The 23,563-nt window shown below is 50.9% G+C and overlaps 1 protein-coding gene across 2 annotated transcripts in view; it reads left to right on the top strand.

Annotated features, from left to right (window-relative positions):
* INPPL1 (inositol polyphosphate phosphatase like 1) overlaps nucleotides 1-23,563 on the top strand; it is a 58,594-nt gene that overhangs the window by 10,291 nt on the left and 24,740 nt on the right. For both annotated transcript variants that reach the window (XM_083170546.1, XM_083170545.1), the window contains exons 3-8: nucleotides 8,098-8,161; nucleotides 13,405-13,549; nucleotides 13,713-13,824; nucleotides 18,680-18,820; nucleotides 19,211-19,301; nucleotides 20,647-20,736. In XM_083170546.1, coding sequence (XP_083026672.1) covers nucleotides 8,098-8,161; nucleotides 13,405-13,549; nucleotides 13,713-13,824; nucleotides 18,680-18,820; nucleotides 19,211-19,301; nucleotides 20,647-20,736 — 643 coding nt within the window. The remainder of the gene's footprint in view (nucleotides 1-8,097; nucleotides 8,162-13,404; nucleotides 13,550-13,712; nucleotides 13,825-18,679; nucleotides 18,821-19,210; nucleotides 19,302-20,646; nucleotides 20,737-23,563) is intronic.

Raw genomic sequence — 23,563 nt, 5'->3', positions numbered from 1 at the left:
TTTACCCTGCACAGAAACAAAATCACTCACCAAAATCTAATTATCTCTGCACATGTTACATCTGCCCCCCTGCAGTGCACATGGTTTTGTCCATCTAAGAAGGATTTTGTCAGAAAGAGTGAACTAGAATAAGACACAGTGTGACTGACAGATTTGTGGTCTTATGTCCCAGAACTCTACACCTGTGGCCCTGAGTCATTGATGTGCGCTAATTCTTATATTGAGAACCCATAATTGCCACCATTGGCCACCAACGGCCCGATTCAGCCTGAACATATGGCTGCGAATTCGTACATATATCGTTCTACCGTAAATTTGTATGGGTCGCCGTGCGCGTCCTCCCGGCTGCGATCAAGTCGTACATTTTTTTTTTGGTCCCTGCCCTGTATGGGGATTGACAGAGAGTGGGCGCGTGGTAGCGGGAACCGTCCGTTTCATGGGACTGCAAAGTGAACCACAGCGCGTGCCCATCAGCCATGTGAGTGGCCCTATGGCACCCAGGAAGTCAGAGACGTGTTTACTACGTACAGGATCACAGTAATACGCCCCCCCCCCCCAGTAATACGCAGATGCCGGAGACGTATATACTTCATACAGGATCACAGTAATACGCCCCCCCCCCCCCCCCCCAGTAATACGCAGATGCGTCACATTTGCGTTTTTGCCCAACTGACCTTTACCTCCCCCAAATGCCCCTGTGTGCCAGTGTGGCCAGCCCCTGTGTGCCAAGTGTGGCCAGCCCCTGTGTGCCAGTGTGGCCAGCCCCTGTGTGCCAGTGTGGCCAGCCCCCTGTGTGCCAGTGTGGCCAGCCCCTGTGTGCCAGTGTGGCCAGCCCCTGTGTGCCAGTGTGGCCAGCCCTGTGTGCCAGTGTGGCCAGCCCCTGTGTGCCAGTGTGGCCAGCCCCTGTGTGCCAGTGTGGCCAGCCCTGTGTGCGCTGTATGCCAGTGTGGCGGCGCAGATGTCTGCTGACAGGCGTATTTCCATAATGGAGAACTGATTTCCATGTGCACACACTGCGGGGAACCCCAGGGAAGGACAGGTGTGCGGCCCTCCGTCCATCTTTGTATTGTTGCTGATATAGGAGCTGACTTGTGTGTCTGCCTCAGGCCGCATTACTGAGGAATCTGGCTGAATAGTTTTTCCAACTTTCTCAAAGTTTCTTAATCTCAGCGATGAGACAAACGCCCCGTCCCGGGGGGCTGTGACTTTACCCCTGATCATCATTGCGGGGGGAATTCCATGGATAAATGAAAGATCAGTCATCGCAACGTGTTCTTTAAGATGCTTATATGATTCGTTATAGTGGCGACGAGGGGTTGTGGTAACAGCGGGGTTAATAAGGGGGCAGAGTCGACTGGTCAAGTGGGTCTTATCTGCTGCCAAGGTCTATGGTTCTTGAGGGGCCCATAGTACATGTTATACACCATCTGGAATCTGATCTGAGAATACAGTGGTTTGAGCTGCTGTGATGTCGCTGGCTCTGCCCTTAATATGTGAATCGACCAATCTGCTAATTTCTCCGTCAGGAAAGCCCCTATTCTTGTATCCACCTATTGATACAGAACATGTTACCAAGGGGACTGCAAGACTATTTCTAATATCTGTGATGGAATAAGCAGCTTAGCACAGCCCCTGTTCTGTGCGCTCATGCCACGCTGGTAAAGGATGTTACATCAGGGCAGAGCGGTGGCCGCCATTTGCATGAGGCCTGTTATGTGTCGGCAGATGTTGCCTGTCACCACTGCGGTAACAAGTGTTTATGTGGATTTCACACTCGGGCACTTGAGTCACAGGGGGTACTGCGACCCGGGAGCAGGTGCTGTAACACAGTATCCCCTATATAACACGTATTAATGGAGCATCCATCTGCCCCCAGCCATCGCTGTCATTCCATATAAAGGGTCCTGCGGCCGGGAATTGTGGGTAATGTGGGAACATGGCTTCCTGGCCTTTCTGTTGTGTAGTATATTGTGGCTCTAGGCCGGGTTTATGACAGCTGGGTCTTGTGCTTTATGGTCTGCAAATACCAATCCTGTTCCACCTCGGTGATATAACACAACAGTATGCAGAATGGTGGCTGTAGAGACGCCTCTGCCCCAGTGTATTGCACTGAGGAGCTCTAACGGGGTGAAACATTCTGGGCCAAAGTCACATGTACCGCAGCCTCGCACCTCAGCACACCATGCTGTGATGTCATAGAAGGTGATCACAGAGACCGCCCTGAGGGTGGGTACGGTGCCAGGTGTGATAATACAGCAGTGTGCTGCACCCCCTGAGATGCCATGTGATCACAGAGACCGTCCTGAGGGTGGGTACGGTGCCAGGCGTGGTAATACAGCAGTGTGCTACACCCCCTGAGGTGCCATGTAATCACAGAGACTGCCCTGAGGGTGGGTACGGTGCCAGGCGTGATAATACAGCAGTGTGCTGCACCCCCTGTGATGCCATGTGATCACAGAGACCGTCCTGAGGGTGGGTACGGTGCCAGGCGTGATAATACAGCAGTGTGCTGTACCCTCTGAGGTGCCATGTGATCACAGAGACCGCCCTGAGGGTGGGTACGGTGCCAGGCGTGATAATACAGCAGTGTGCTGTACCCTCTCTGATGCCATGTGATCACAGAGACCGCCCTGAGGGTGGGTACGGTGCCAGGCATGATAATACAGCCAGTGTGCTGCACCCCCTGAGGTGCCATGTAATCACAGAGACTGCCCTGAGGGTGGGTACGGTGCCAGGTGTGATGATACAGCAGTGTGCTGCACCCCCTGAGATGCCATGTGATCACAGAGACCGCCCTGAGGGTGGGTACGGTGCCAGGCGTGATAATACAGCAGTGTGCTGCACCCCCTGAGATTGCCATGTGATCAGTGACCACCCTGAGGGTGGGTACGGTGCCAGGTGTGATGATACAGCAGTATGCTGCACCCCCTGAGATGCCATGTGATCACAGAGACCGTCCTGAGGGTGGGTACGGTGCCAGGCGTGATAATACAGCAGTGTGCTGTACCCTCTGAGGTGCCATGTGATCACAGAGACCGCCCTGAGGGTGGGTACGGTGCCAGGTGTGATAATACAGCAGTGTGCTGCACCCTGAGGTGCCATGTGATCACAGAGACTGCCCTGAGGGTGGGTACGGTGCCAGGTGTGATGATACAGCAGTGTGCTGCACCCCTGAGATGCCATGTGATCAGTGACCACCCTGAGGGTGGGTACAGTGCCAGGTGTGATAATACAGCAGTGTGCTGCACCCTCTGAGGTGCCATGTGATCACAGAGACCGCCCTGAGGGTGGGTACGGTGCCAGGCGTGGTAATACAGCAGTGTGCTGCACCCTCTGAGGTGCCATGTGATCACAGAGACCGCCCTGAGGGTGGGTACGGTGCCAGGCGTGGTAATACAGCAGTGTGCTGCACCCTCTGAGGTGCCATGTGATCACAGAGACCGCCCTGAGGGTGGGTACGGTGCCAGGCGTGATAATACAGCAGTGTGCTGCACCCCCTGAGATGCCATGTGATCACAGAGACTGCCCTGAGGGTGGGTACGGTGCCAGGTGTGATAATACAGGCAGTGTGCTGCACCCTCTGTGATGCCATGTGATCACAGAGACCGTCCTGAGGGTGAGTACGGTGCCAGGTGTGATAATACAGCAGTGTGCTGTACCCCCTGAGATGCCATGTGATCAACAGAGACCACCCTGAGGGTGGGTACGGTGCCAGGCGTGATAATACAGCAGGTTGCTGCACCCCCTGAGGTGCCATGTAATCACAGAGACCGCCCTGAGGGTGGGTACGGTGCCAGGTGTGATGATACAGCAGTGTGCTGCACCCCCTGAGATGCCATGTGATCACAGAGACCGCCCTGAGGGTGAGTACGGTGCCAGGTGTGATAATACAGCAGTGTGCTGTACCCCCTGAGATGCCATGTGATCACAGAGACCGCCCTGAGGGTGGGTACGGTGCCAGGTGTGATGATACAGCAGTGTGCTGTACCCCCTGAGATGCCATGTGATCACAGAGACTGCCCTGAGGGTGGGTACGGTGCCAGGCGTGGTAATACAGCAGTGTGCTGCACCCCCTTAGATGCCATGTGATCACAGAGACCGCCCTGAGGGTGGGTACGGTGCCAGGTGTGATAATACAGCAGTATCTGCACCCCTGTGATGCCATGTGATCACAGAGACCACCCTGAGGGTGGGTACGGTGCCAGGTGTGATGATACAGCAGTGTGCTGCACCCCTTAGATGCCATGTGATCACAGAGACCGCCCTGAGGGTGGGTACGGTGCCAGTGTGATAATACAGCAGTATGCTGCACCCCCTGTGATGCCATGTGATCACAGAGACCACCCTGAGGGTGGGTACGGTGCCAGGTGTGATGATACAGCAGTGTGCTGCACCCCCTGAGATGCCATGTGATCACAGAGACTGCCCTGAGGGTGGGTACGGTGCCAGGTGTGATAATACAGCAGTGTGCTGCACCCCCTGAGATGCCATGTGATCACAGAGACCGCCCTGAGGGTGGGTACAGTGCCAGGCGTGGTGATACAGCAGTGTGCTGCACCCCCTGAGATGCCATGTGATCAGTGACCACCCTGAGGGTGGGTACGGTGCCAGGTGTGATGATACAGCAGTGTGCTGCACCCCCAGAGATGCCATGTGATCACAGAGACCGCCCTGAGGGTGGGTACGGTGCCAGGCGTGATAATACAGCAGTGTGCTGCACCCCCTGAGATGCCATGTGATCACAGAGACCGCCCTGAGGGTGGGTACAGTGCCAGGCGTGATGATTCAGCAGTGTGCTGCACCCCCTGAGATGCCATGTGATCACAGAGACCACCCTGAGGGTGGGTACGGTGCCAGGCGTGGTGATACAGCAGTGTGCTGCACCCCCTGAGATGCCATGTGATCAGTGACCACCCTGAGGGTGGGTACGGTGCCAGGTGTGATGATACAGCAGTGTGCTGCACCCCCAGAGATGCCATGTGATCACAGAGACCGCCCTGAGGGTGGGTACGGTGCCAGGTGTGATGATACAGCAGTGTGCTGCACCCCCTTAGATGCCATGTGATCAGTGACCACCCTGAGGGTGGGTACAGTGCCAGGTGTGATGATACAGCAGTGTGCTGCACCCCCTGAGATGCCATGTGATCACAGAGACCGCCCTGAGGGTGGGTACAGTGCCAGGTGTGATGATACAGCAGTGTGCTGCACCCCTTAGATGCCATGTGATCACAGAGACCACCCATGATCAGTGATAATACAGAAGCTGCCCTCACTGTATGGGTAGGCATTTCTACCAGCTTCTTCCTCTACAATCTCATAACATTGAGTTCATGCCCGCTGTCACTGGCACTACGGACGTAATCCCTAATAAATGGTCAGTATAGGAAGTCATTTGTCTCAGCTGATCTTATGCTGCCGGGAAGTCACAAAATGTATCACAGCTCTCAGTGATGACAGCTACCATGCCAGGAATACCCCCTTCCTGCAACCGGTGCGAGCTAGCTGGCACACGGCACCCAAAATATGTTTGTTGTGGATGAGTGAGGCGCGCTCAGGACTCTGTGTACTGGTAACATCAGCGGGGGACAGGTGCAGCCCAGGCCTGGAAATAACCAGTCAGCTGATGGTCGTACACACCTGGCTCTCAGGTAAACAGCCACGCCCGGCCAGGTGCCTCACAGGTGACCCTTTATTCTCTCCCTCCCCCAGGTGCAGTCACAATGACGCCTCTTATTTATATTAGATAGCAGGAGAGTACAGGATGCCGTGTGCTCTGTGCGTTACATACATGAATAATTTATGTGTCAGGGAGTGATGGGGGGGGGGGGGCTGCGTACTGTACCGTATTACAATACTGATCACGTGTAATAATAAGTGGAGAGAGATAAAGTCCCAGTCTCAGCGTCTAGCTGCCATGTTACAGGCAGTCAGGAGCGGATTGGCTGGTATGTTATCTCCCTCCACTTTAACCGCCAACCAGCTCTTAACTGTCATTTTACAAGCACAGCCTGCAACATGACAGTTCGAGGCTGCTTGGTGGGTGCTTTATTTTTCCTCCCACTTTATCCCTCTCAAAGGCTAAGTACATCTGTCCCACAGTGTATTAGAATAAGGATACTGCCTCATCTTTGCATCCACCGCTACGCCACTTATGCCAGCCGCTACTTAACCACTTTGTAAGGATTTGTCCCCTTGCGGGCTTGCTTCACTCGCCACGCTTCGGACTTGGTGGCTCACTTCGCTTGCCACAACTTTACTGAGGGTGATAAATATGGTGGTGTGGACACAGGAGTTTAGCGTGGACACAGGGTGGTGGCGCCGTGAGTACGTAAGTTCCATAGTATAAGCGGTAGCCGCAAAGATGAGGGAAGTACCAGAATAAGTATATTTAGAGAGAATGCCGAATGCTGCACTTTTTTAGGTTGTAACGGATATTTCACATGCTCCGGCTCCTGCCGGGGTGGCAAAACCCTGCACGGCCTAGAAGCCGTGCCGCACTCAGGAGTTTTCAATGGTGGGGATGGCCACAGCCCGGCAGCCGTCCCTTCCAGTGGTGGGATCCGTTACAACCAGGCTTACGGGCCGTGGCCGCCCCGTGTGAATGGACACAATCTTGTCCATTAACAAATACTGAGTGCGGCACGGCTTTTGGCTGTACGGGGTTTCGCCGCCCGGCCAGGAGCCGGAGCGTGTGAAATAGCCCTTAGTCCAGGCCTGGCCAACTGTGGCTCGCAAGCTGTTGTGAAACTACACATCCCAGCATGCATTGCCACAGTTTTAGCATTCTCTAATAGCAAAACTGTTGCAAGGCATGCTGGGACTTGTAGTTTCCCCAACAGCTAGAGAGCCACCAGGTTGGCCAGACCTGCTCTAGTCAGGGACTAAAGGCCATTATATACACGGCCGTATACAGCTTAAACCCGAGTACCAAAGGGGGACATATCAGTAACTACAATTTTGTCTGGTTTTTACCTACTTTGTTTTTCTATTTATATATTTTTTAATCTTTCTTTAGTGAAGTGTGTATGTAACATGTATGTAACGTGTACTGAGAGCACGGCCTGCTGGCCATAGTTTTACTTCAGTATCGCGCTGCTGAGACTACTCACAAGATGGCTGCTGGCGGCATTAAGCTGGACTCAGAGATGAGGATTTGGTCCGCAGCACAAACTTACCCAGAAAGACTAGAAGATTACCAATATTCCTCACAGGAAGTGGGATGCACCCGCTGGATATCGCGTTGTTGTTGTTGTTTATCGCATATGCACTAACATATGCGAATGTTCGGTTTTCCGATAAGAACTGTCCTTTGTAAACATGGAAGTCTGCATGCGCAGAGAGACGTGGTGGCCACGGGGCATGCTGGGAGTGATCTGTGAAGAATCTCTCAAACAGTGCTGCGGAGGGAAGCTCATAGATTTCTATAGGGTAACGCCAGCTTTTGCTGGCAATATCCTGTGCAGCAAAGCCCTTTGGCGCATCGTGGACAAAGAGAGACTTAAGGACAGGTGCTAACACTGGAGGAAGGGAGGATCATGGGAATATTACCTTTACAGAAAGGGTAGTAGACAAGTGGAATAGCCTCCCATCAGAGGTGGTAGAGGCCACGACCGGACTGGCTGCTCTGTGAATGTGCCGCCACCCCGCCTTCCAAGTTCCGGGACTGCACGGGCGGGAGGAGCTGCGTGGGCGGGAGGAGCTGCGTGGGTGGGAGGAGCTGCGTGGGCAGGCTAGAGACATGTGGTGGTCCGGTGCTCGGACAGGCACAATATTTAATAGGCATGCATTACGGTGTGTGCCCCCATGTGTAATGGGCAGATTGTGTAGCCTTCTATGTAATGGGCATACGATGTGTGTGATCATGTGTAACATAAACGGCATGTGTGCTGAAAATGCCAGGGCGGAGTGTTTGGTCCCAGTCCGTCCCTGGCAGAGGCTCAGACAGTAGTGCAATGTAACAGACTTACAGAGACCTACTGTAGGGATCACATAGGATGAGGTAACGTTATGGTTATATCAGCAGCCTCATAGTATTCCTGTATATTGTGCTGCATTATCCCGGCAGGTAATAACCCTACTGTCCTCTCCTTCCATCAGGTTCCAGAAGCATGTGCACACCTACCGCATCCTGCCCGATGAGGATGACTTCCTGGCCGTGCAGGTAGGTATCCCACCATCCTCATCCTCATTATTACTGCACATTGTTCTGCTTATATTAGTATTATATTACTAAGGATATTATCACCTCTATCAATGTTACATGTACTAGTATTACTGCTATTATATTACTAAGGATATTATCACCTCTATCAATGTTTACTATTTGTATCATGATTATTATGTTTAGTGTTATTAGTGTCATTATATGATCATTATTATTATTATTGCTATTATTAACGCCCCAGGTTACAGGTTCCTAGCGTTGGATAGGCCAGGTCAGTGCACAATATGGCCGCCTCACTGTAATACGCACATAACAGATCCATGTTTGGTGTATATGACATATAGTGGCCTGGTAGCCTGAGGTGGGACATAGGGCCCTGTGTTTGATAATATGCGGACCCCTCTGGCATCTCCAAACTGGGGCCCTCCAGCTGTTGTGAAACTACACATCCCAGCATGCCTTGCCAAAGTTTTAGCATTCCCTAATAGCAAAATTGTGGCAAGGCATGATGGGACAGCTGGAGGGCCATAGTTTGGACATGCCTGCTCTAGGTCATCTTCCAGGTGGAAGCCCTATAGATGTTACTCTGGCTTCTGGTTCCTCTCTGTATCTGTGCTATATACAGTATTGTGGCAAAATGTCCGTCAGTCCATCACAATGCATCACCATTGTGCTCTGGAACCTCAGAGAAGTCAGCCGCAGATATCGCTGCCAATTTGCCTTTATAATAATCCTTGCTTTACGTCCTGTGGCAAAATAGTCACTTTGGTTTTTAGTTAATTTTCCTATTTATTGATTGCTATGAATCTGATAGTATCCATAAGGGCACCTCTGATGGCTCACTGTGCGATGCATCTGCCAGCGTGGTTACAATCGCAGACAGTAACTCCTGGCTGCATGGTGTACGGACCCTGTATATCCACAGTGCAGGGAGGGGCACAGGGGACGGTAACAGCTGCTGTGTGGACGCTCCCAGAACATCAGTCTAGACGGCTGGGCAGCTGGACAGACAGGTGCCGCTGTGTCTCTCGGACAGCTGGGAGGGACGCCGGATAATGTCTCCTGAGTAGCAGCACAGGACCTTTATTGACAGTTTTGTACCATTTTGCATGTTATTTGCATCACTAAAGCGACCCAGTGTACAATGCATGTGTGCCCTGGTATCGCCCGCAGCAGTGTGTGACTCGTACATGGGGTAGATAAGCGAATGACTGAGGATCAGTGCACAGGGTTGGCTTAACCTGTGCCATTATACCAATTCTATTGCCACACAAATACTATGGGCCTGATTCTAAAGCCCCGTACACACGCTGGCGCCCATATTGGCTGCATTGGGTACCTGGCGGGGTGATGGCATCACAAGTGCATACGTGCTTGCTGGTGGAGAAAGAAGCATCGGAAGGGGGGGGGGGGGGGGGCAAGCTGCATGGCCATCGCTAACAAGGAGCTCCCTCGTCTTTATATGCAGGACAAGGGAAGGGGGTATTACGTACGCATCGTTAACGGTGTTGTGTGTACACACTAGATGGGGGAGTACATGGTACAGGTGTGTGCACGGTATCGGGGGAGTATATGGTACAGGTGCGTGCACGGTATGGGGGGAGTACATGGTACAGGTGTGTACATGGTACAGGTGTGTGCACGTATGGGGGAGTACATGGTACAGGTGTGTGCACGGTATGGGGGGAGTACATGGTACAGGTGTGTACATGGTACAGGTGTGTGCACGGTATGGGGGGAGTATATGGTACAGGTGTGTGCATGGTACAGGTGCGTGCACGGTATGGGGGGAGTACATGGTACAGGTGTGTACATGGTACAGGTGCGTGCACGGTATGGGGGGAGTACATGGTACAGGTGTGTGTGCACGGTATGGGGGGAGTACATGGTACAGGTGTGTACATGGTACAGGTGTGTGCATGGTATGGGGGGAGTATATGGTACAGGTGTGTGCATGGTATGGGGGAGTACATGGTACAGGTGTGTGCATGGTATGGGGGGAGTATATGGTACAGGTGTGTGCACGGTATGGGGGGATTATATGGTACAGGTGTGTGCACGGTATGGGGGGAGTACATGGTACAGGTGTGTGCACGGTATGGGGGGAGTACATGGTACAGGTGTGTGCACGGTATGGGGGGAGTATATGGTACAGGTGTGTGCACGGTATGGGGGGAGTACATGGTACAGGTGTGTGCACGGTATGAGGGGGGAGTACATGGTACAGGTGTGTGCACGGTATGGGGGGAGTACATGGTACAGGTGTGTACATGTACAGGTGTGTGCATGGTATGGGGGGAGTATATGGTACAGGTGTGTGCATGGTACAGGTGCGTGCACGGTATGGGGGGAGTACATGGTACAGGTGTGTACATGGTACAGGTGTGTGCACGGTATGGGGGAGTACATGGTACAGGTGTGTACATGGTACAGGTGTGTGCACGGTATGGGGGGAGTACATGGTACAGGTGTGTACATGGTACAGGTGTGTGCATGGTATGGGGGGAGTATATGGTACAGGTGTGTGCATGGTATGGGGGAGTACATGGTACAGGTGTGTGCATGGTATGGGGGGAGTATATGGTACAGGTGTGTGCACGGTATGGGGGGATTATATGGTACAGGTGTGTGCACGGTATGGGGGGAGTACATGGTACAGGTGTGTGCATGGTATGGGGGAGTATATGGTACAGGTGTGTGCACGGTATGGGGGGAGTATATGGTACAGGTGTGTGCACGGTATGGGGGGAGTACATGGTACAGGTGTGTGCACGGTATGAGGGGGGAGTACATGGTACAGGTGTGTGCACGGTATGGGGGGAGTACATGGTACAGGTGCGTGCATGGTATGGGGGGAGTACATGGTACAGGTGTGTGCATGGTATGGGGGAGTACATGGTACAGGTGTGTGCATGGTATGGGGGGAGTACATGCTACAGGTGTGTACATGGTACAGGTGGTGTGCATGGTATGGGGGGAGTACATGGTACAGGTGTGTGCATGGTATGGGGGGGAGTACATGGTATGGGGGAGTACATGGTACAGGTGTGTGCATGGTATGGGGGAGTACATGGTACAGGTGCGTGCATGGTATGGGGGAGTACATGGTACAGGTGCGTGCATGGTATAGGGGGAGTACATGGTACAGGTGCGTGCATGGTATGGGGGGAGTACATGGTACAGGTGCGTGCACGGTATGGGGGGAGTACATGGTACAGGTGTGTACATGGTACAGGTGTGTGCACGGTATGGGGGGAGTACATGGTACAGGTGTGTACATGGTACAGGTGTGTGCATGGTATGGGGGGAGTATATGGTACAGGGTGTGTGCATGGTACAGGTGCGTGCACGGTATGGGGGGAGTACATGGTACAGGTGTGTACATGGTACAGGTGTGTGCACGGTATGGGGGGAGTACATGTACAGGTGTGTGCACGGTATGGGGGGAGTACATGGTACAGGTGTGTGCATGGTATGGGGGGAGTATATGGTACAGGTGTGTGCATGGTATGGGGGAGTACATGGTACAGGTGTGTGCATGGTATGGGGGGAGTATATGGTACAGGTGTGTGCACGGTATGGGGGGATTATATGGTACAGGTGTGTGCACGGTATGGGGGGAGTACATGGTACAGGTGTGTGCATGGTATGGGGGGAGTATATGGTACAGGTGTGTGCACGGTATGGGGGGAGTATATGGTACAGGTGTGTGCACGGTATGGGGGGAGTACATGGTACAGGTGTGTGCACGGTATGAGGGGGGAGTACATGGTACAGGTGTGTGCACGGTATGGGGGAGTACATGGTACAGGTGCGTGCATGGTATGGGGGGAGTACATGGTACAGGTGTGTGCATGGTATGGGGGAGTACATGGTACAGGTGTGTGCATGGTATGGGGGGAGTACATGCTACAGGTGTGTACATGGTACAGGTGTGTGCATGGTATGGGGGGAGTACATGGTACAGGTGTGTGCATGGTATGGGGGGAGTACATGGTATGGGGGAGTACATGGTACAGGTGTGTGCATGGTATGGGGGGAGTACATGGTACAGGTGCGTGCATGGTATGGGGGGAGTACATGGTACAGGTGCGTGCATGGTATAGGGGGAGTACATGATACAGGTGCGTGCATGGTATGGGGGGAGTACATGGTACAGGTGCGTGCATGGTATGGGGGGAGTACATGGTACAGGTGCGTGCATGGTATGTGGGAGTACATGGTACAGGTGTGTGCATGGTATGGGCGGAGTACATGGTACAGGTGTGTGCATGGTATGGGGGGAGTACATGCTACAGGTGTGTGCATGGTATGGGGGGAGTATATGGTACAGGTGTGTGCATGGTATGGGGGGAGTACATGGTACAGGTGTGTGCACGGTATGGGGGGAGTACATGGTACAGGTGTGTGCATGGTACAGGTGTGTGCACGGTATGGGGGGAGTACATGGTACAGGTGCGTGCATGGTATGAGGTGATTAAATGGTATGAGGTGTGCGCATTATGTGGGTGATGTATATGATACGAGGGTGGCAGGGTGAATACGTGGTAAGGGGGGGGGGTTAGTACATTGTGCGGGTGATGTATAGGGTACGAGGGTGGCAGGGGGAATACGTGGTAAGGGGGGGGAGGGGGTTAGTACATTTTGCGGGTGATGTATAGGGTACGAGGGTGGCAGGGGGAATACGTGGTAACGGGGAGGGGGTTAGTGCATTGTGCGGGTGATGTATATGATACGAGGGTGGCAGGGGGAATACGTGGTAAGGGGGGAGGGGGTTAGTACATTGTGCGGGTGATGTATAGGGTACGAGGGTGGCAGGGGGAATACGTGGTAAGGGAGGGGGTTAGTACATTGTGCGGGTGATGTATAGGGTACGAGGGTGGCAGGGGGAATACATGGTAAGGGGGGGGTTTGTACATTGTGCGGGTGATGTATATGATACGAGGGTGGCAGGGGGAATACGTGGTAAGGGGGGAGGGGGTTAGTACATTGTGCGGGTGATGTATAGGGTACGAGGGTGGCAGGGGGAATACGTGGTAAGGGGGGAGGGGGTTAGTACATTGTGCGGGTGATGTATAGGGTACGAGGGTGGCAGGGGGAATACGTGGTAAGGGGGGGAGGGGGTTAGTACATTGTGCGGGTGATGTATAGGGTACGAGGGTGGCAGGGGGAATACGTGGTAAGGGGGGGGGAGGGGGTTAGTACATTGTGTGGGTGTTAATGTCTCCTCTCTCCCGCAGACCTCTCAGGGAGTCCAGGTGCGACGTTTCAAAACGCTGGGGGACCTGATTGCAATGTACCTGCAGCCGAACCAGGGGATGGTGTGTACCCTGCTGTACCCCGTGGAGAGAGAGAAGGACGTCGTAGAGGACAGAGACTATTCAGGTGAGTCCTAGCGCTCATCCACATGTTCTAGGGTTATGCTGGGACTTGTAGTTCCCCAGGCTTCCTAACTCACAGTGCTGCATCTCCCCTGGCTCTCTGCTGTTCTTATGTATGACTGTATCCCTGTTACATTGTTGAGGTCTCTCTGATACTTTTATTGCAGATGGTGAAGACGAGAAGCCGCCTCTCCCGCCGCGGTCGGCCTCGGCCAGTTTCTCCGGTGGGTCTGGGATGAGCTTAGGGCCGTGTGGGCAGGACCTCAGCCCTACCGAGAGGTAATGTTGTGAATACCTGGCGCTAGCGGCAAGTACGGTAACTTTATTTAGTCTGTGTGCGGTTGGCGCCCGTGAGACGTCAGCGCAGCACTGAGTATATAACAAAGCAGAGAGCTGGTACAGCTTATTATCTGTGTGTTGGCTAATTGTTCAATCAAGTGCAGTAATAATATATGGATGTAGGTGTAAGTTACGTGCGTGTGTGTGTATATATATATATATATATATATATATATATATATATATATATATATATATATATCTCTATCCATAATGGTTACTAAGATCGGCCATCTTTATATAAATAATACAGAGTAAAGGTTTATTTGTGCCTGTAAGTGTCTGGTCCAGTAAGTGAAACTGGTCTTGGCTTAAGCTGTTGTCACACCAGCATTCGGTAAGCAGCCTCCTGTATATGTGCTACTTACAGTAGCTTGGGAATCTGGTCTCTGGCTTAAGCTGTTGTCACACCAGCATTCGGTAATCAGCCTCCTGTATATGTGCTACTTACAGTAACTTGGGAAACTGGTCTCTGGCTTAAGCTGTTGTCACACCAGCATTCCGTAATCAGCCTCCTGTATATGTGCTACTTACAGTAGCTTGGGAATCTGGTCTCTGGCTTCAGCTGTTGTCACACCAGCATTCGGTAATCAGCCTCCTGTATATGTGCTACTTACAGTAACTTGGGAAACTGGTCTCTGGCTTAAGCTGTTGTCACACCAGCAATCGGTAATCAGCCTATACTGTATATGTGCTACTTACAGTAGCTTGGGAAACTGGTCTCTGGCTTAAGCTGTTGTCACACCAGCAATCGGTAATCAGCCTATACTGTATATGTGCTACTTACAGTAGCTTGGGAAACTGGTCTCTGGCTTAAGCTGTTGTCACACCAGCAATCGGTAATCAGCCTCCTGTATATGTGCTACTTACAGTAACTTGGGAAACTGGTCTCTGGCTTCAGCTGTTGTCACACCAGCATTCGGTAATCAGCCTCCTGTATATGTGCTACTTACAGTAGCTTGGGAAACTGGTCTCCTGCTTAAGCTGTTGTCACACCAGCATTCGGTAATCAGCCTCCTGTATATGTGCTACTTACAATAACTTGGGAATCTGGTCTTGGCTTAAGCTGTTGTCACACCAGCATTCGGTAATCAGCCTCCTGTATATGTGATACTTACAATAGCTTGGGAATCTGGTCTCCTGCTTAAGCTGTTGTCACACCAGCATTCGGTAATCAGCCTCCTGTATATGTGCTACTTACAATAGCTTGGGAATCTGGTCTCTGGCTTCAGCTGTTGTCACACCAGCATTCGGTAATCAGCCTCCTGTATATGTGCTACTTACAATAACTTGGGAATCTGGTCTCCTGCTTAAGCTGTTGTCACACCAGCATTCGGTAAGCATCCTCCTGTATATGTGATACTTACAGTAGCTTGGGAATCTGGCCTCTGGCTTCAGCTGTTGTCACACCAGCATTCGGTAATCAGCCTCCTGTATATGTGCTACTTACAGTAGCTTGGGAATCTGGTCTCTGGCATAAGCTGTTGTCACACCAGCATTCGGTAAGCATCCTCCTGTATATGTGATACTTACAGTAGCTTGGGAATCTGGCCTCTGGCTTCAGCTGTTGTCACACCAGCATTCGGTAATCAGCCTCCTGTATATGTGCTACTTACAGTAGCTTGGGAATCTGGCCTCTGGCTTCAGCTGTTGTCACACCAGCATTCGGTAATCAGCCTCCTGTATATGTGCTACTTACAGTAGCTTGGGAATCTGGTCTCTGGCTTCAGCTGTTGTCACACCAGCATTCGGTAATCAGCCTCCTGTATATGTGCTACTTACAGTAACTTGGGAATCTGGTCTCTGGCATAAGCTGTTGTCACACCAGCATTCGGTAATCCGCCTCCTGTATATGTGCTACTTACAATAGCTTGTGAATCTGGTCTCTGGCTTAAGCTGTTGTCACACCAGCATTCGGTAATCAGCCTCCTGTATATGTGATACTTACAGTAGCTTGGGAAACTGGTCTCTGGCTTAAGCTGTTGTCACACCAGCATTCCGTAATCAGCCTCCTGTATATGTGCTACTTACAATAACTTGGGAATCTGGTCTCTGGCTTAAGCTGTTGTCACACCAGCACTCGGTAAGCAGCCTCCTGTATATGTGATACTTACAGTAGCTTGGGAATCTGGTCTCTGGCGTAAGCTGTTGTCACACCAGCATTCGGTAATCAGCCTCCTGTATATGTGATACTTACAGTAGCTTGGGAATCTGGTCTCTGGCTCCAGCTGTTGTCACACCAGCATTCGGTAATCAGCCTCCTGTATATGTGCTACTTACAATAACTTGGGAATCTGGTCTCTGGCTTAAGCTGTTGTCACACCAGCATTCGGTAATCAGCCTCCTGTGTATGTGCTACTTACAATAGCTTGGGAATCTGGTCTCTGGCTCCAGCTGTTGTCACACCAGCATTCGGTAATCAGCCTCCTGTATATGTGCTACTTACAATAACTTGGGAATCTGGTCTCTGGCTTAAGCTGTTGTCACACCAGCATTCGGTAATCAGCCTCCTGTGTATGTGGTACTTACAGTAACTTGGGAATCTGGTCTCTGGCTTAAGCTGTTGTCACACCAGCATTCGGTAAGCAGCCTCCTGTATATGTGCTACTTACAATAGCTTGGGAAACTGGTCTCTGGCTTCAGCTGTTGTCACACCAGCAATCGGTAATCAGCCTCCTGTATATGTGCTACTTACAGTAACATGGGAATCTGGTCTCTGGCTTAAGCTGTTGTCACACCAGCATTTGGTAATCAGCCTCCTGTATATGTGCTACTTACAGTAGCTTGGGAATCTGGTCTCTGGCTTAAGCTGTTGTCACACCAGCATTCGGTAATCAGCCTCCTGTATATGTGCTACTTACAGTAGCTTGGGAAACTGGTCTCTGGCTTCAGCTGTTGTCACACCAGCATTCGGTAATCAGCCTCCTGTATATGTGCTACTTACAGTAGCTTGGGAAACTGGTCTCTGGCTTCAGCTGTTGTCACACCAGCATTCGGTAATCAGCCTCCTGTATATGTGCTACTTACAGTAGCTTGGGAATCTGGCCTCTGGCTCCAGCTGTTGTCACACCAGCATTCGGTAAGCAGCCTCCTGTATATGTGCTACTTACAGTAGCTTGGGAAACTGGTCTCTGGCTTAAGCTGTTGTCACACCAGCATTCGGTAATCAGCCTCCTGTATATGTGCTACTTACAATAGTTTGGGAATCTGGTCTCTGGCTTCAGCTGTTGTCACACCAGCATTCGGTAATCAGCCTATACTGTATATGTGCTACTTACAGTAGCTTGGGAATCTGGTCTCTGGCTTAAGCTGTTGTCACACCAGCATTCGGTAAGCAGCCTCCTGTATATGTGATACTTACAGTAGCTTGGGAATCTGGTCTCTGGCTTCAGCTGTTGTCACACCAGCATTCGGTAATCAGCCTATACTGTATATGTGCTACTTACAGTAGCTTGGGAAACTGGTCTCTGGCTTAAGCTGTTGTCACACCAGCATTCGGTAATCAGCCTCCTGTATATGTGCTACTTACAATAGCTTGGGAATCTGGTCTCTGGCTTAAGCTGTTGTCACACCAGCATTCGGTAATCAGCCTCCTGTATATGTGCTACTTACAATAGCTTGGGAATCTGGTCTCTGGCTTCAGCTGTTGTCACACCAGCAATCGGTAATCAGCCTCCTGTATATGTGCTACTTACAGTAGCTTGGGAATCTGGTCTCTGGCTTAAGCTGTTGTCACACCAGCATTCGGTAATCAGCCTCCTGTATATGTGATACTTACAATAGCTTGGGAATCTGGTCTCTGGCTTCAGCTGTTGTCACACCAGCAATCGGTAATCAGCCTCCTGTATATGTGCTACTTACAGTAGCTTGGGAATCTGGTCTCTGGCTTAAGCTGTTGTCACACCAGCATTCGGTAATCAGCCTCCTGTATATGTGCTACTTACAATAGCTTGGGAATCTGGTCTCTGGCTTAAGCTGTTGTCACACCAGCAATCGGTAATCAGCCTCCTGTATATGTGCTACTTACAGTAGCTTGGGAATCTGGTCTCTGGCATAAGCTGTTGTCACACCAGCATTCGGTAATCAGCCTCCTGTATATGTGCTACTTACAATAGCTTGGGAATCTGGTCTCTGGCTTAAGCTGTTGTCACACCAGCATTCCGTAATCAGCCTCCTGTATATGTGCTACTTACAATAGCTTGGGAATCTGGTCTCTGGCTTAAGCTGTTGTCACACCAGCAATCGGTAATCAGCCTCCTGTATATGTGCTACTTACAGTAGCTTGGGAATCTGGTCTCTGGCATAAGCTGTTGTCACACCAGCATTCGGTAATCAGCCTCCTGTATATGTGCTACTTACAATAGCTTGGGAATCTGGTCTCTGGCTTCAGCTGTTGTCACACCAGCAATCGGTAATCAGCCTCCTGTATATGTGCTACTTACAGTAGCTTGGGAATCTGGTCTCTGGCTTAAGCTGTTGTCACACCAGCATTTGGTAATCAGCCTCCTGTATATGTGCTACTTACAGTAGCTTGGGAAACTGGTCTCTGGCTTAAGCTGTTGTCACACCAGCATTCGGTAATCAGCCTCCTGTATATGTGCTACTTACAGTAGCTTGGGAAACTGGTCTTGGCTTCAGCTGTTGTCACACCAGCATTCGGTAATCAGCCTCCTGTGACGTACACAAGCTGTCTGCGCGGGTGATGTATAGCACATTGCTCTTGCTTCAGACCATTAATTGCCTCAAATGTTTTACGTCGTCGTTCTTTCATCATCATCGTCATCCTCTCTCGCAGCACAACCAACGGGCTGAGCACCGTGTCCCACGAGTACCTGAAGGGCAGTTACGCTCTGGACCTAGAAGCTGTGAAATCAGGGGCCACAAGCCTGCCCCACCTCAACAAGACGCTGGTCGTCTCCTGCAAGCGGCTGCACGGGTAAGACCCTGCGACTGGGGTGGGGGGTGTATCAGTCAATCAGCTCCTTACTGTCACTTTTCCAATGCAGTCTGTAACGTGGCAGTTAAGAGCTGATTGTCTGGTACTTTATCTCTCCCCAAGCTTTAGAACATGCCCCTTAAACAGAGGTATGAGGACCCTGCTCTCAGGCTTACACTCTATAATGGTAAAAGTCTGTTTTATGTGATGATGCTGGTGTTGGGGCGCGCGAGGAGGGCGGTGTTGGGGCGCGCGAGGAGGCCGGTGTTGGGGCACCCGAGGAGGCCTGTATTACCGCACACAGCCTTTTCCGGAGCAAGGGTTATTTGTGCACAATATTGTTCTGTCTGTTACTAATTCTGTATTTCTGTTATTTTTTTTCCTTTTAAGGGAAGTTGACAAAGTTCTGTCCGGGCTGGAAATTCTCTCCAAGATCTTCGACCAGCAGAGTTCTCCGATGGTGACTAAGATTCTGCAGCAGGTAGGGCGATTGCCAGACGAGCAGTGCATGGGGAGTTTCCCTGCGAGCAGTGTGATCAGAGGGGTTTCCTACTACTGCTGGGAATGTGCTTTAGGCGTCTGCTCCTCGTGCGACAAAGTAATAACGCGACGCGCTATTATGCCGTGATGTGTGCAAATATTAGTAAATAAATCTACCTAGTGCGGCCGATGCAAAAGCTACTTGTTATTAATACAAATGCTGAGAACTGGGGTGTGCCCCTTCCAACGTCTGTACCTAGAAATGAGGAATTTTGACAGATGCTGGTTGGTACGTACTTTATCTCTCTTTTACAGGCTTGTAACATCATGTCCTTGGTGTTTTAGGTTTTGCCCAGAGTTCTTTGCAGGTTGCCTGACGCCAATCCCTGGTGTGCGATCACCTGGGAGACCCTTGTACAGCGTGACTGGGATATTAGCGCCGTTCTGCAGCCGCGGTAGTAATTGCAGAACCCGTTAATGAGTTATTTCATTGTTGGGACAGTTCTTGGCGCTGTGTAGGCATCGGAGAGAAATGCCTATTTACATAAGAGCCCTGGGTCCTGTTGGAGACAGTGTACCATATACATAAAGCTAGCTCACTTACATTCAGCGTGATGCGGCGTGTTCTGCGCCCGGGCGTGGGGTAATGCAGGGTTACGGGTAACGACCTGAGAGCGTTGGCTGCAGCGGGTCTCCCTTCCATGGTAACTGCCTATTATATGCTGCAATACAGGGATCAGCGACTGGTGCCCGTCTGGGACAGTAACATTAGCTAATAGCCCGTGTGCATGGAGAGGGTAGGGGGCAAATGGTCGGCAGTGTCTAGGTTGGGAGGCGCAATATTTGTAGATAGTCAAAAGGTCGACACAGCAAAACACCTGCATTAGGTCAACATGGGAAAAGGTGGACATGCGTTTTTCCTGGGGTTTTTTGTTATTGTCTATGTCAACACCGTATAAGTGTAGCGCTGCGCTCACCTCGCTGTGTCGGCACACTATTATATTCTCCCTCTATGACCACTGGGAAAGTAAATTTTTTTTTTTTTTTCTTGATAAACTTATGTCGACATTTTTGCATTCGACCTTTTGTTGTCCTTTTGGACATGTCGATATAATGCATGTCAACCTGTTTGCTGTGTTGACCTTTTGACTGTTGACCAATAGTGTTCGACCTAATGACCGTGGACCTATTTCACTGCTGACCATGTGACTGCATACCACATGGCGACGGTCTGTGTCAGTGACATACGTGACGCTGCTGAACTGCGAGTAATGGATCAGTGCGTGAGTAGGACATGATTCCCCGCCGGCCTCAGTCAGTATTCTCTCTTCTATCTCGTTCCTTAGGCTGCCAACCAGAGCGGGGAGCAGGAGCTGGAGAGCCTGGTGTTCAAGCTGTCCATCCTGAAGGATTTCCTGTCCAGCATCGAGAAAAAGGTGGGGTGCCGGGGAGAGGCGGAGGGTCCGGCCTGTAATATTGTCTGCATCACGGCTATTATATGGTTCCCAATAGGATGATCCCTGCTCCTCGGAGCCACAGCACAGATTGGGGTGTCACTGGGAGATGTACATTCTGTGAGATTGGGGTGTCACTGAGATTGGGGTGTCACTGGGAGATGTATACATTCTGTGAGATTGGGGTGTCACTGGGAGATGTTTACATTCTGTGAGATTGGGGTGTCACTGGGAGATGTTTACATTCCGTGAGATTGGGGTGTCACTGGGAGATGTTTACACTCTGTGAGATTGGGGTGTCAAGGGGAGATGTTTACATTCTCTGAGATTGGGGTGTCACTGGGAGATGTTTACATTCTGCGAGATTGGGGTGTCACTGGGAGATTGGGGTGTCGCTGGGAGATTTTAACATTCTGTGAGATTGGGGTGTCACTGGGAGATGTTTACATTCTTCGAGATTTGGGTGTCACTGGGAGATGTTTACACTCTGTGAGATTGGGGTGTCACTGGGAGATGTTTACATTCTGTGAGATTGGGGTGTCACTGAGATTGGGGTGTCACTGGGAGATGTTTACATTCCGTGAGATTGGGGTGTCACTGGGAGATGTTTACACTCTGTGAGATTGGGGTGTCAAGGGGAGATGTTTACATTCTCTGAGATTGGGGTGTCACTGGGAGATGTTTACATTCCGTGAGATTGGGGTGTCACTGGGAGATGTTTACACTCTGTGAGATTGGGGTGTCAAGGGGAGATGTTTACATTCTCTGAGATTGGGGTGTCACTGGGAGATGTTTACATTCTGCGAGATTGGGGCGTCACTGGGAGATGTTTACATTCTGCGGGATTGGGGTGTCACTGGGAGATGTTTACATTCTGCGAGATTGGGGTGTCACTGGGAGATGTTTGCGTTCTGTGAGATTGGGGTGTCACTGGGAGATGTTTACATTCTGTGAGATTGGGGTGTCACTGGGAGATGTTTACATTCCGTGAGATTGGGGTGTCACTGGGAGATGTTTACACTCTGTGAGATTGGGGTGTCAAGGGGAGATGTTTACATTCTGCGAGATTGTGGTGTCACTGGGAGATGTTTACATTCTGCGAGATTGGGGTGTCACTGGGAGATTGGGGTGTCGCTGGGAGATTTTAACATTCTGTGAGATTGGGGTGTCACTGGGAGATGTTTACATTCTTCGAGATTGGGGTGTCACTGGGAGATGTTTACACTCTGTGAGATTGGGGTGTCACTGGGAGATGTTTACATTCTGTGAGATTGGGGTGTCACTGGGAGATGTTTACATTCTGTGAGATTGGGGTGTCACTGGGAGATGTTTACATTCCGTGAGATTGGGCTGTCACTGGGAGATGTTTACACTCTGTAAGATTGGGGTGTCAAGGGGAGATGTTTACATTCTCTGAGATTGGGGTGTCACTGGGAGATGTTTACATTTTGCGAGATTGGGGTGTCGCTGGGAGATTTTTACATTCTGCGAGATTGGGGTGTCACTGGGAGATGTTTACATTCTGCGAGATTGGGGTGTCACTGGGAGATGTTTGCGTTCTGCGAGATTGGGGTGTCACTGGGAGATTTTTACATTCTGTGAGATTGGGGTGTCACTGGGAGATGTTTACACTCTGTGAGATTGGGGTGTCACTGGGAGATGTTTACACTCTGTGAGATTGGGGTGTCAAGGGGAGATGTTTACATTCTTCGAGATTGGGGTGTCACTGGGAGATGTTTACATTCTGCGAGATTGGGGTGTCACTGGGAGATTGGGGTGTCGCTGGGAGATTTTAACATTCTGTGAGATTGGGGTGTCACTGGGAGATGTTTACATTCTTCGATATTGGGGTGTCACTGGGAGATGTTTACACTCTGTGAGATTGGGGTGTCACTGGGAGATGTTTACATTCTGTGAGATTGGGGTGTCACTGGGAGATGTTTACATTCTGTGAGATTGGGGTGTCACTGGGAGATGTTTACATTCCGTGAGATTGGGGTGTCACTGGGAGATGTTTACACTCTGTGAGATTGGGGTGTCAAGGGGAGATGTTTACATTCTCTGAGATTGGGGTGTCACTGGGAGATGTTTACATTCTGCGAGATTGGGGTGTCGCTGGGAGATTTTTACATTCTGCGAGATTGGGGTGTCACTGGGAGATGTTTACATTCTGCGAGATTGGGGTGTCACTGGGAGATGTTTGCGTTCTGCGAGATTGGGGTGTCACTGGGAGATTTTTACATTCTGTGAGATTGGGGTGTCACTGGGAGATGTTTACACTCTGTGAGATTGGGGTGTCACTGGGAGATGTTTACATTCTGTGAGATTGGGGTGTCACTGGGAGATGTTTACATTCTGTGAGATTGGGGTGTCACTGGGAGATGTTTACATTCTGTGAGATTGGGGTGTCACTGGGAGATGTTTACATTCTGTGAGATTGGGGCGTCACTGGGAGATGTTTACATTCTGTGAGATTGGGGCGTCACTGGGAGATGTTTACATTCTGTGAGATTGGGGTGTCACTATGAGATTGGGGCGTCACTGGGAGATGTTTACATTCTGCGCGATTGGGGTGTCACTGGGAGATGTTTACATTCTGCGCGATTGGGGTGTCACTGGGAGATGTTTGCGTTCTGCGAGATTGGGGTGTCACTGGGAGATGTTTGCGTTATGCGAGATTGGGGTGTCACTGGGAGATTGGGGCGTCACTGGGAGATGTTTACATTCTGCGAGATTGGGGTGTCACTGGGATATGTTTGCGTTCTGCGAGATTGGGGTGTCACTGGGAGATGTTTGTGTTCTGCGAGAT

Source organism: Crinia signifera, chromosome 2 (genome assembly GCF_055691185.1).
Source record: "Crinia signifera chromosome 2, ASM5569118v1, whole genome shotgun sequence".
NCBI classification, from domain to species: Eukaryota; Metazoa; Chordata; class Amphibia; order Anura; family Myobatrachidae; genus Crinia; species Crinia signifera.
The sequence above is the reverse complement of the archived record's forward strand: the minus strand, read 5'-3'. Positions and strand labels throughout refer to the sequence as shown.